Source organism: Amaranthus tricolor, chromosome 5 (genome assembly GCF_026212465.1).
Source record: "Amaranthus tricolor cultivar Red isolate AtriRed21 chromosome 5, ASM2621246v1, whole genome shotgun sequence".
NCBI lineage: Eukaryota > Viridiplantae > Streptophyta > Magnoliopsida > Caryophyllales > Amaranthaceae > Amaranthus > Amaranthus tricolor.
Window position 1 is genome coordinate 29,327,423 of NC_080051.1, and position 14,233 is coordinate 29,341,655.

The following is a 14,233-nucleotide window of genomic DNA, read 5'->3' on the forward strand; positions in this document are numbered from 1 at the left end:
GCTAACGGACGTAAACTCAATGGTATATGGTGAATTAGAAAATTTTGTGTGGTATATGGTGAATTTCGAAGAAACTCAGTGGTATATCATGAAATATCCGTAATAATAATAATAATAATAATAATAATAATAATAATAATAATAATAATAATAATAATAATAATTTAATAATAATAAGAAGAAGAAGAAGAAAAAATTAATTAGAATAATTTAGATTTTTCATGATTTTCCTACAATAATTTCATCCATTGATGATTAACCATGATTAATCTCAAATTTAGAGGGCATTTTCCTCGAGTAAACTCGGTGGGTTGATGATTTGCTATAGCAAGTAATATTTTAAAAATAAGATAAATTAAAATAAAATTTCAAAAAAATGTTTAAAAAATATTGAAAAAAATTCTAATTGGTTTTTAGCATTAAGAATTTTTTATATAAATTTTCTAAATTTTTCTCTAATTTTACATTAATTTTCAGTTTACTTTTTTGGTGAATTACCTACTAGCAGGTTATCAGGTTACCCAAGTTTACTCTAAGCAAATACCATCTAAAATTAAGATTATTCATGATTAATCAATAGATAAAATTATTATGAGAAAACCATGAAAAAATTAAATTATTTTAAGTATTTTTTTGTAATAATAATAATAGTAATAGTAGTACTAGGTCGTAATCTAAATGAGAAAAGATGATAAGAGACAAAAGAAATAGGGCCTAAACGATATATAAAATCACCGAAAGACTAGGGTATATGAAAAAGAAATACTTCACCGAAAGCTTTTTGTTATCATTTCAGTGTATCTTTAATTTCTAATATTGGCATGCTTGCAATTCTCCAAATCTATAAATTTAGTTTGTGATGCTCTATTTAAAGCATTTTCTTTCCTTTTTAATTATTGGCTTTTAACGTTTTTTCTAACTTATCCAACTGGTGTATAAGTTTAGATTATAAAATAAATTATCTATTTAAACCTGATTAAAATATTATCTAAAGAATTAATATATTTGTCAATTTTAAAGAATATTACAAATTAAATTTTTTACAAAATTATCTATTTTCTAATCTAAATCTATGCACCTAATGGATAAATAAACAGGTTGGTTAATACTTTTATCCTTAAGTGCACGTAGGCCATCTCGTGCACCATACAAATAAATAAAGGTAGAAAAGGACTTAGATTCACTAGAAGTGAGAAGTCAAGGATGGAAAACTAGGTCAATGGTTCCAAACCTAGTAGTAGTATCTTGCATAAACAAAAGAAAATCATTGTGAATAAAATAATACTTCCTCCTATTCATCTTAAGTTCTCATTTACTTTATATTAACTATTCAATGCACTTATTCAATTCTAAATATATCTAATTATGTATAATTAAAAATTATGAAAAGTTGATATTAATTAACTTTACATTAAAACGAATTAAATGAGATCCCACATCACTATGTTTTATCTTATAGATTAATAATAATATACAATTTAAGAGTGATAAATGAATAGTGTCTCAAAAGTAAATGGAACACCTGATGAGAATAGGAGGGAATAATTTTGTTTTGATTACAACAAAATTATAGAGACGACAAAGATAATATATATTTTTTTTATCAGATTGAGTTTGCATCATATAATTCAAATATATCAAAGATAGTTTTTTGAGTCATAATATACAAATTTAAATGGAATATTACTCATATAAAAACTATAAGATGATAAGAGAGTTATAGGGAAGAAAGTTGTGTCGATACTCTTTGAATGGAGGGTGCATTATTCATTTGAAATTGTACACAATATTACACAAGTTGATGTACAAGTAATTTGCAATCCCTTATTAGTCGTTTTTATATATTTTTTTTATTTCAGCTCGTCTTGTATGAGACCGTATTTCCGTGAGATGGGGGCATATAATTAGCTTAATGTACATAATTACTTTAACACACTAAAAATATATGAATCATCCCAATAAAAAAACACCATAAGATCATCTCATTTAAGAATTTGTGTTCTTATTTTAACTAACACAAATTTATTTTTCAGTAATTCTAAGTGATAAAAACATTGCCTGACTCATTATATATCGAAGTGCATTTCAAGTTCATAAACACAAGTTTCATAGGAATGAAACACATTATAGTATCAACATACAAAAGGCGTCCACGCCTCTCAATTAGTTCCATAGGAGGTCTAAACATGTTTAACGGGTTCGATTGCATAAGGCACCGAAAATTTAGGCGCCTTAATATATATTAAATAATTTAGTATATGTTAGGTCTTTAAAGATACAAAATTGTTAAAAAATATAATTTTTAGAATTACACAGAGCCTTTATAAAATTTGTCAATTATTTCTCCGCGCTAATTAGTCCCAAATAATCTTCATTGTCTTAGAGTCTTTCGGGTTTGGTTATGAATGATCAAGTGGTGTTTGTAGTAGAATTGAACTTGATGTAAGTGATGAGCAGAATCGTTTCGTTCACTTTTGAGCCTTAAAGTGAAAGATAAAAAGACTCCCTAAAACCTTAAGGTGTAATGAATAATATAATATTTATTTTATTTTTTTGTTGATATTTTAACTATTTATAAAAAAAATACTAATAAATCATATCACTTAGAAAAATATATATATTTAAATTTAATTTAAGTTAATATCAATGGTATATATGAAAATAAATTTTTTTAGACCTTAAAATATTTAAAACAGTAAACAATACCTCGTTGTGAGAATAAAAGTCTCTATCACAAAGATGAAGTACAAAAGGAAAATTCTATCTACCACTTAATCTATATTGAATGTTTAAAACATAGGCAATAATGTAAAAGGTTAGCATATTAGAAGAAAAAAACTACCATAAGTCAAAAATATGTTAGAAAGCATTTATTGGTTTTTTAAATAATTGTCTGAAAATTTCCTAAGAAAAAAAATAATTGTCTGAAAATAAGACATTCTTTTTTTTTATATTTATTATTTATTGATTAATGATCATCTATCAATTCTATCTCCATGTTCAATTATGATCTATGATGGCTTAATCCATATCTTAAGTTAAGATAATTTATTTAAGTGCTTTTTTAATTAAATATTAATTAAAATAGTAAGTGTGGTTGGATTGATTCGTAAAGTACAGCTGTTCTTGGCTTCGTAATTTCGTATCAAAACAAAGGGTGACAAATCTTGACACGAGTAATAGTGATGAAAGTTTGGCTTTGAAAGTAAAATATGATGCATGAGCCCAACAAGATACTAATGAATTCCTTTATATGAGGGTTATAAAAAGTTATATTTAAAATAAATTATGACATTATTTTGCGTATAAATGATGAGAATTAGCTAGGCTTTACAATTTAATATGGTATGATATTCCATCAAAGTTTATGGGTCGTAATTCTAAATTTTCATCTAATACACAAAAAATTGAAAAAAAGTTGATCAAACTCATGATTGTTTTGAAGTTATTGTTTCATTGTTAAAGCCTTAGAAGATAAAAATTATTTAAAGTCATATGTAGTTTTTGTAATTTGATATTGAGAAAAAAAAAACTCAATATATTTAAACACGAACTTATTTAAAAACAAATTGACACAAAAATAACATATATAAAAAATATACAAATTAAATTATTTTGACCAATCATTTTGGCAGTTCTAAAAATAGTATTAGACAAAGAGGTAGTCTAAGTTAACTCCAAAAAACGTAGTCAAAGTAAATAACGGTGATTTGTAATATTAGTATATTACACTTATATGGAAAAATTTGATGGGATAGAGATTTAAGGATTTTATTTTATTTTATTTACTATATTAGTATTTATTTTGTTTTTTTATAATGATATAAAAATCACAATGATTGATTAAGAATTTATGGAAACAAATATTGAGTTCCTTATCAACGATATTCAAGTATCAAGCAAGGCGGTGGTGCGCATTATTGTCACAAATGTGTAGGAGTTCAATAAATGGTTAAGTATTGTTAGTTTGAATATTGCCCTCCTCTTGGAGGACACGTAGAATGCCTAAAGTGCCTATTGATCACGGGTTACACTTGTATCTTCTATCATTTTCCTACCCATCTTGAATAAAAATCAACAACCTATGCCCTAACATTAATTATATGGAATTAGTCAAGTATCATTAAAGGTGTGCTTGTCTTATGTTATGAATTTTAGAGCCACTAGAATTCTAGTTGTGTGTGATAATTTGAATTTTATTTGGATTAGAATATATTACTTTTTCGGTTTGAGTTTTTGAGTTGATTTTTATTATTTATTTTTAGTTTTTTTCTCTCGGTTACGGAGTACTTAATTAAAAACATTAGCACTCATGCGTCAAAGGTACTCCTTGCATTCAATGTTTAAAATGGTAATCATTTTATTCTATAGCGTTTGCAACAAGTACAAGTTGAGTTATTTTTCAGAGTTAAGGAAAAATGAACTTTATGGAATTTTGATGAATTGTGTAATATGGATGGGAGTCAAAGAGAATTGATCATAGCTAGCCATAATTTTATATTGTATCAAATTTTATAGGGTGAAGTAAATGTATTAAATTTGAGCTGGTTGAAGTGGCGTAGATATTTTCTAGATAAGTAGATAATAAAAGTTATCATTAAAAAAATTATTAAAACGGAGTTAGAATGACAAAAAAGATATTGTAACTAATTAATTTATAATTTTACAAGTACAATTCTTTTTATATAATTGTAACTTAAAAGTAAAGTGAAAATTGATATTGTACATCATTTTATATATTTGGGCCAAACAAGAATTTCATCATTCATATACTCCATAATCAAAATAATCAAAACATAATTATACCTTAGTAATTATATTTAATATTGGAGCCAAAGAAAGAGTCCCAACATCCATGCAAGTGCATGATCATATGACATATATTCATAGCGCAAAAAGAAAAAAGTTTTAACCAACTCACAAACCACATGCTTAACCAACATCCAAAAAGATCCCTTTCTTCTTATCTCAATACTCAAATAGTATCTATCTCCTCCCACTTCCCCTTAATTCCTACGCCCCCTTACTACTTATATATACCCTTACATTAGCTTTTCAATTCATAATCAACCAAATCTCTAAGACTCAAAATACATACCCTTATAAGTTGTAAGGAAAAAAGCCCTTAAAATAGTCATACATAATGTATCATTCTAAAAGCATAATATATATCTTAATCACTCTTTACATGCTTGCCTCCACATCTCTAGCTCGCCACTACGGCTTCGACCAAGGCAAAGAAGTGACAAAGGAAAGTACAACCCCAACTAACCAAGATAGTGTGGGCACCCCAACTGGATCCGTCGGATCCGAGCATGGCCCCAATTGGGATTATGGATGGGGATGGGGAGCCGGGCCCAAGAGTGGTTGGGGTTATGGATATGGATCAAGCCATTCCCCTACAGGGTTTGCTAGGGGTTATGGATTTGGGTCTGGATTCGGATCTGGATCTGGGTCCGGATATGGATATGGATCAGGAGGAGATAGTGCGAGTGGATATGGGTCTGGTCATGGATCTGGAGGATCTCAAGGAGGAGGTGGAAGCCCTTCATACCATGGCTAAGAGTAATTTCCTTAAGTAATAGCTCCATCATGTTATAATATATATACTCTCTTTCTGTCACTTTAAATCTGTTGTAACGTAACAAGTTTAAAGAGACTCACAAGAATTATGTTTAGGAATAATATTAGTATGTTATTATGACTAAGTTAATAGTATAATGTTTGAGCTTTCTAAATCAATACATGTGATAAAATGCATGTGTATACATGAATCTTGTTGTATTGCGTTTGGTTAGAGTACATAATGATGAAAATGTTGATCCATCACTATGTGCACTAAAGTGTGAAAGTGTAGTGCTTAGAAGTATATCCGTCATTGTCTAAATTTAGAAATAGTATTAATCACATTTTTTGTGCTAATTATTATGTTAATTTCTTGTTAGTCTCATTTTTATCAACATTATTAAGCCTATATATAATAAGAAATATGTGTCTATTTCAGATTATTATTGATAGTGACGTATTATTACTATTATATATAAGAAAAATATCATCATTAGTAGCAATTTTAAAAGAATAAAGTAATAATATTTATATAAATTGATTTCAAAAATTTTAAAAGGATAAAGTAATAATATTTATATAAATTGATTTCAAAAAATATAAATGGACTGAATTATTAGCTGTGCTTGAAATCAAGAATTAGATTTTTTTTTTAATATAGGAAAAAGAGAGGGATAGAGTAAAGTTCAAATGTGGACTAACATAAATGATCAACGACATATACACAAACAAAATTAAGAGGTGTAGCTAGCTTTCAACTAATAATAATAATTATTATTATTATTATTTTATTATTAATATTATTATTATTATTATTATTAATATTACCTATTTTCTCCTATTCACACTTAAGCTAGCTAATAGTAGTAGCTTTATTAGTTAATAATCAAGAATCAAGATAATTGACAAGTTATATATTGTTCATGAAATGTAAGTTAGCTATCCAAACTTAATTGGTGCATTTTTCTATACTGAGTTTTCAAAACAGTTAATTTGTCCTAACTTTATTATAGTCCAATCTAATAAATGTGTTTTATTTTTAGTTTTGAACATGATTCTATTACTTTAATTTATTATATTATTTCTCTTATTTTTGAATATTTTATTACTCTAATATTCACTATTATTGTCTCATTTGGTTATTAAACATTTTTTGTCAATTACTCGTTATACGTACTTTGTTCTTATTCTACAAGTTAATAACTTAAAACATAATTAAGTGTCATTGTGTTTGCTTCGTCTCAATATAAAGTTTATTTATACTAATTTTTTTTTAATTTTTACTCAAGCATAATTAGAAATATTTAATATTAAAATAGTACATTGACAAATGTGCCAAAATTAAATAAGACAATAATAATGAATAAAAAAACACATTATAACTAATTTCAATTTATGCCAAAACAAATAAGGCTAATTCATTTCAATACACAAGTATTATTGTAAACTTTGGTGGTGAACTTTTTAAGTCTGATGAGCATTTTAGTATTATTGCAAATGAGGTTAGCAGCTTAACACTATAACTATTACATGTAACTCTGCAAGTGTGAATAGTTAGTAGTGTTCATTTATAAGGTTATCAAATCAATTTTAGGTTAAATGAATAATTAATAGTGTTTACATTAATTTTATATTATTTAAATTTATATTAAAGTTGAATTTAAAGTTAAATTCAATTACGAGATTAAATGATTAAATAATTTTGTCAAATCATTATGTATGATTTATATAAAAGAGAAATGTCATTGATTGTACAAATCTCCATTCTAGTAGCCCAGTTTGACACAACAATTCTAAACAGCAAGGTCAGTTTTAAGTAAGTGCAAGTCGTATTAAACTCAAAGCCTTAAAAAATTTTAATTTTCAACCAATGTTAAGTTTCAAACTTTTCTATATATGATAATTTAGCATCTATAAATAATATTTCGTCCGAACCTCTCAAAACCCTGGGCACGCCCTGGGCACGCCCTGGGCAACAGGTAGTGAACAAAGCACAGTATGCGATATTTTGGTGGCACTCAATGACTTCACGTGGATTTTGAGACAGCCGTAGTTGATACTTCTGCCTGATATACTAATACTTTTGGAGTATTTGGTAATTCACTTTTTAACTAATTATGATTAAATTTTTATTTTTAGTTTATAGTTGAGTTGTTAAAAAAGTTGTTATACAATGCCTTTTAGATTTTTGGGCTTTTTAAAAAGTGAAAAACTTAAATTATGAGTTAAATTTCAAGTATGGATTGTGCAACTTTTTTTGGACTTATATTTTTATAAAAGAGAATTAATAATAATAAATGGAAGATACTTGTTATGTAACCAAAAGGGCTCATGATCAAATTTGAAACCATACATCTTTTAGGTGATTTTTTTTTTGTTTTCACACAAATTTTTAATTAACACAGTTTCACATTGAGGTTATTTTTATTATGTTGATCTATTATATATATTTTTAACAATCACTTTTAAATTTAAAGTGATAAATTATAATTTATTCTTCTTAAACAATTAAAGTAATCACTAACCTTAAAGTGATTACTTATAATTTTAATTTGTACAAACTTTTCCTTGTTAAAATGATTACTTTTTACGGTTAAAGTACTCACTTACAAACTTTAAGTGATCATTTAGGACCTGTTTGGCACAAGGGAATAGGACTTGTGAGACTTTAATATGAGACTTTTAAGACACCAATTTTAAGATAGAAAAAGTTTTAACCCTTATTTGTTATATTAGGGACTTAGATGAAAGATATAAAAATGAAAATCTTAACTCAAACATCACTCTCCCCCAAGACATTTTTCTTGGAAACTTTCTCATTTCTTATTTTTCCCATTTCCTTTAAACAAACAAAGACTCTATTTATTTAGGCGTAAGTCCCATATCCTCAAAATCCCATGCCAAACACTTAACACTAAGGTGATCACTTACTTACTTCGTTCCAATTCATTTGCAATGTTTACTTTTTCACGTAGTCCAATGTATTAATTCAATTATTAATATCTCTAATTTTGTATGATGAAAATTATAAAAATTGATATTAATATTCTTTGCAATGAGACGAATCAAACAAGATTTCACTTGACTATGTTTTAACCTATAAATCAAAAGTTAATTACAAATTAAGAATGACAAACAAATAATATATTTTTTTCCAATTTATTTAATTTGGAATGGAGGAAATATAACTTTAGAGTAATCAATTAAAAAAATAATTTGAGTGTACGAACTTTTCATTGTTGAAATGTAGAGACTAAACCCTCATTCGTCGTACAATACGGCTTGCTCGACAATCCCTGACTCTCAACAATTCCTCCTCCCTTCCTCCGCAGTCTGCTCATCGACGTACGCCACTGAGATTCCCATTTCTCCCGCAGATCACATCCATGAATCCACCGTCCATTTCTTCCGCAGGGTATTTGTTCTTGGCTGCTTGTTTTGTAAATTTTTGATTGAATTTGTTTCAATGTGTATGATTTAATTAAATTATAGTAAAATTTGTTTCAATGTTTATGATTTTCTTTCAATTTTCCATCGACATTCGGTTATTCCATTTTGAACTATACCGTATTTATGGGTAATTGTTCTTGGATATATGCTTGTTTTCTTAGAAAAATGTGATTGAATTTGCTTTAATTGGTATGATTTGATTAAACTGTAGCAAAACATGTATCAATGGATATCCGAATAAATTTGTTTTAATGGGTATGAATTGCTTTCAATTTGCCATCGACATACCGAATTGTTTATTTTTAGATTTGAGTAAAGTGTAAAAATGGATAAATATTTTCATTTTAATTTTGTTTTGAGTAAAGTGTAAAAAATTTCCAATCACAATTGACCTCCATTAGGGTTCAATTTTAAATAAAATGTTCCTTGGTGAATGTTGTTTAATGAAATTATTATTTATGAAGATAAAATTAGAAGGAGGGTAAATGCTAAGTCACAATAATGAAAGGTAAAAATTAAGCGACAAATGTTTAAATTAAGTTGGAGTTAGATAGAGTAGGGATATTTAACTCAATGTGACCCACAACATTAAGCGTAAGTGGCAAAAATAAAGATTAACCATATTGATATAATTTAAACGAGTTGTGCCTCTAAAGATAAAAGAAAATTTTATCAAACGACTATTAGACCAATGCTTTGATACAATACAGATGAAAATTTTGGGCTTTTATGTTGGATCTTTGTAGGAAAGTGAAAGTAATGGAAATGTTGAAACTTAGATGGATGAGTGCACATATATATTTTAAGGAATAGAATTCGAAACAAAGAAATAAATTTAAAGGTTTAATTGTCTAAGATATTGAGGATAAAAAGGAAATATTTTAGATCTGGGACCCTCAAATTTGCTAATTATCTCTTTTCATCTTTAATTCATTGTGTGTTGGAAATTTATTAAGTCTAATTGTGTATGAATATTGTGTAAATGGTTGATATTTGAAATTATTATAATGTTTGCTTTTGGAGCTGGGTTTTATAATTGAGGTATCTGGTTGCATTGTTGGGATTACTTGTGGCGAGAACATGCATTCCCTCGGGAGGGAAGATTAATCTCCTTTGATATATACTGACTATGATGATGAAGGATTTGGATAGGGTTAGATTTTTTGGGGTTTGGATTGATTACTTGCAAAGCATTTTGTAACCGCCTCGAATTATGAAGGCAAACACTAATTGGAATTTAGTATTAATCAAGCGGAAGCTTACTTTTGCCAACACAATTAAGGGGTTACTTAAAGGTTAAACTAATATTCAAGTATAATTCTTGAACCAAACCAAAGCAATATAACGGAAGTCTTAACTGTCCAAAATATAGGAAAATTACAACCAAATCGAAATAAGTCCAAAATTCAAATTACATCCTTAAAATAGTCTAAATCTAAACTAATAATCTCTCAAATAAAATAAAGAGATCTAAACAAAAGGGGAGTCATACTCCAACTCGGGTTCAACTTCCGCTCGCATATCCATTCTCCGTCGAGGTGCCATAGGGGTTTACTCTAAAAACAAAACCATTGGAAAAACATACAAAGCATAGTATCAGCAAAAAGGCTGAGTATAAACACACTGGTGTCCGTCAAACAAGTTATTAAAATCTTTCTTTTTTTTTTTATTTGAGTAAATTCATTTTGAAATATGCTTTTTCATTTGATAAATCATATTATGATTCAAATGAAGTTCAATGGCTCTATAGTAATTTAAAATTCTCATTTTTCATTATAAATCATAAGATCTCAATGGATCCAAATCAATTTCAAACTCATATCATAAGTTTACATGGGTACTCTGTGAGTCATCCTGTGACTCGTTTGGTAGTCGGTCTACCGTCCGCGACATGTCCGGCAAGTGTAACACAATGGTATTGTGAACAATACGCGCTCAGCATTGGTGAGCCGTTTAATCATGCACACAACATTTGCTGTGGCATATGTACCCGCCATTTAGGCTAAAACATTTTTTTGTACATAATATATATCTTGTAATTTTAATAGCATTTGAAAGTCAAAAATATTAACTTTCTCCATATGATAAACATCTTTTATTTGCACATAGCAAAACATACTTTATTTGCAACTTAGCAAAATCAAATCATAATATTTCCCACATGGGTAAAACATGCTTAGCATAATCATATCATTAAACATAACCTTTGTATTATATTGGGGCATCACTAGCATGTATGGAAATTCATAGTAACAAAAAGTGATTAAAGATCAATACGATTTTTTTTTAAGGAAACCACTAAAATGTTTTGTTCCAATCCTTCTTAAAGTAAATATAACTTAAAAGGGTTTTGAAATTCATTCAAAACAACTAGAATATGATTCATAAGTCTATAAAATCATTAATACAGAAGATTTCATAAAACACTATTTTCTTAAATACGAGATAGTTTTGCCGGTAATAAAATCGATAATTGATTTACAAAGTACATATTAATTCTCCAACAAGGCCCAAATTAATCAAGTCATTATAATACCTTATTTAAAATGAATTTAAGTTTGTCCCATCAAGTTATAATGGGTTATGCGTATTTATAACGATCTTACAATTATTTTCGACAATTTGGGTATTTACTGTTATTTAAATGGTCTCTTAAATCCGTAAAATTTATAAACCGTCTCATTTAAAATTAATTTATACTATGAGGCAGTAGGTTATTAATATAATTATAATTTTTTTTATATAGGTTTATTTTTACCCAAATTTAATTAACAATATTACACTTTCTAATAAATAAACATTTTCTATTATTTTGATAAATTAGTAAATAATTAATAATTTATTTTATAAAATTATACCAATGTTCCAGAAGTCATATAATATGTTTATTAGGCCATTTGAACTTATAAAACTCATGTATGATGTTTTATTATTTTGTATAGACATTTTATCGATAAATAGTATAAAATAGGTTTAAAATTATTTGAGTCCGAATAAAATATTATAAAAACTTATATGATATTCCAGAAGCTATTTTAAGGGGTATAAAATTTTAAATAACCATTAAAAATCATGTGGAATATTTTTAATAATTAATATCGTTATTTTACCGATAAATCGAATAAAATTTATTTAAGTCCATATATGGTCACGAAAATCCATATAAATTTTTGAACATGTATTTACTGCTTATATAAGTGCCTCATCCAAAAGACGTCATTTAGTATTTATTTTGTATTTTACCGTTTTCAAACTTACCGATTATTAATAACCGAGTAAAAATTATTAAGGTCCTTAAATGTCAACGAAACCTTCCCAAACTCTTACCAATTTTACCTACTGTCCATATGAGTATGTGATAAAAATTTCAAGTCCATATGTCATTGTTTGGTAATTATTTTATATTTTACCATTTTACAATTTACCGTTAAACAATTTAACGATTATTCAAAAATTTAAAAAAAAATTCCAAACTAAATATATTCTGGCCAAATCTTGTTGGAGACATTATAATATATTTTTATTAATTATTTTTGATGATGAAGAGTTCATCTAATACCATGTTTTATAATAAGAGTATTTAACACCTTAAAATCCATTAAAATATCAATTTAACGAATAATCTCAAAAAAAAAAATATCCAAGAAATTTTCTTAACATATAGCTACTGAAAATTTCTTTTAAAATGAATTTCAAATATTTTCAAATTCATATAATCATTTTCATCACAATAACTTTCACAAAGTAGTGTTAAACATGCCTTTAAACATACAATAATTTATAAAATCAACATGCATGATGCCCACAATAATAATACATGTAATAAATTATTTCATACTCAAATTTATCATTTTGACATCATCTTTCAAGATTTAAGAACTTCTCTTTGGGAATTTTTTTTTTTTTTTTTTAAAAAAAGTTTATACACAAACTTTCCCAACTTGTTCTTAAATCCTTTAAAAATCACCCCATGTGACATACCTCGACTCCAAGCCTATATAATTATTCCGTAAGCTCTTACGCGTTCTTAGAAGCGGTTCTAACTTCGGGTCCTTGCCCTTCAAGTCTCAACTCCAACTCTTCAACTAAACATATTGCATTCATCCAAAAATCAATAATAAATTTGGATTTCTAACATGCACTTAACTTTTCCTAGTTAGAGTTGTTAGACTAATACTTGTGATGATTTTAACATATTTGGAGTATACTTATTATGTTGAGCAACATACTTAGTTAAGTCCCATAATTTACTTGAATCCTTTAAGTAACAAAATTTATATGTTTGTGGAAAAACATCTTCTTACTTTCTATTGTGGCCGATTTTTATAGATTTACAAGTGATGATTTTCTTAGTTTAGAGATAAAATACTCATTTTATAATGATCTTAGTTTATAGAAAGATTCATGTAAAAAAAAATGAAAAAAATGTTTTACATGAACAAGTTTTAACAAAACTAGTGGAATAAAGAAATGAGTATAACTTACTCTATACTTGGTGGATTTCTTCAAGTTTGGTGTCTATGGAAAGCTCTTAAGATGAAGATTATTTTTATGGGAGATTTGAGTTTATAAACATAAATTTTCAGAAGTTTTAGATGGGTTTTTGAAGAAGATTTGATGAGAAAAGAAGGTGTTTTAGTTATTGAAAGTTTAGAGGATTCTAGTGTTTGTTCATGGATGAACTTGGGAGCAATGTGTTGGGATTTATGGCTGAATAACAATTCAGAAAATTGAGTGCTTTTGCTTCAAATATTTGCCTCTTGCATGCTTGTAATGATGCACAAGCTTTGGGTAGAACAAAAGGGGTTTTGGGTAGTGTGATTGGCTTGAGTGTGTAAGTGAACAAGGAGCTACTAAGGGGATTTGGGACAGCTATATTAGCTGCTGTTTGGGGCTGATTTGGAGTGTTTTTTGTCCTCAATTTGGTCTATTATGGTATAAGAAAGGTTTATCTAAGATAGTTTAAAGTTTGGGTAAAAATTGTTGTACATGTAACAAGTTATGTAACTTGTACTTCATGTTTAAAAATCACTTGTATATGTGAGAAATATTTAATTTACTCCCATCATGGTTATATAATATGCTTGGGTAATAATTAAATTTTTTTTGAACTGTTATGGATAGTTGCTCAACTTTAAGTTTTACCTCCAAAGTTTACGTTACTTGTTACGATTCATAATCATGTTACGAATTAACAAGTTTCTTATCATCGTAGAGA

The 14,233-nt window shown here is 27.3% G+C and overlaps 1 protein-coding gene and 1 long non-coding RNA gene across 2 annotated transcripts; one reads left to right on the forward strand and one right to left on the reverse strand.

Annotated features, from left to right (window-relative positions):
* Positions 1–5,035: 5,035 nt before the first annotated feature.
* Positions 5,036–5,832, forward strand: LOC130812889 (uncharacterized). The gene has a single exon (XM_057678525.1). It carries the CDS (start codon positions 5,144–5,146, stop codon positions 5,561–5,563), a length of 420 nt encoding a protein of 139 aa, XP_057534508.1. The 5' UTR covers positions 5,036–5,143; the 3' UTR covers positions 5,564–5,832.
* Positions 5,833–10,373: 4,541 nt separating this feature from the next.
* LOC130813280 (uncharacterized) lies at positions 10,374–13,697 on the reverse strand. Its single transcript, XR_009042204.1, has 3 exons — positions 13,501–13,697; positions 12,997–13,100; positions 10,374–10,571 (listed from the first exon to the last, which is right to left on the reverse strand). It is a non-coding gene; the product is annotated as an uncharacterized LOC130813280 (long non-coding RNA).
* Between the last annotated feature and the right edge of the window lie 536 nt (positions 13,698–14,233).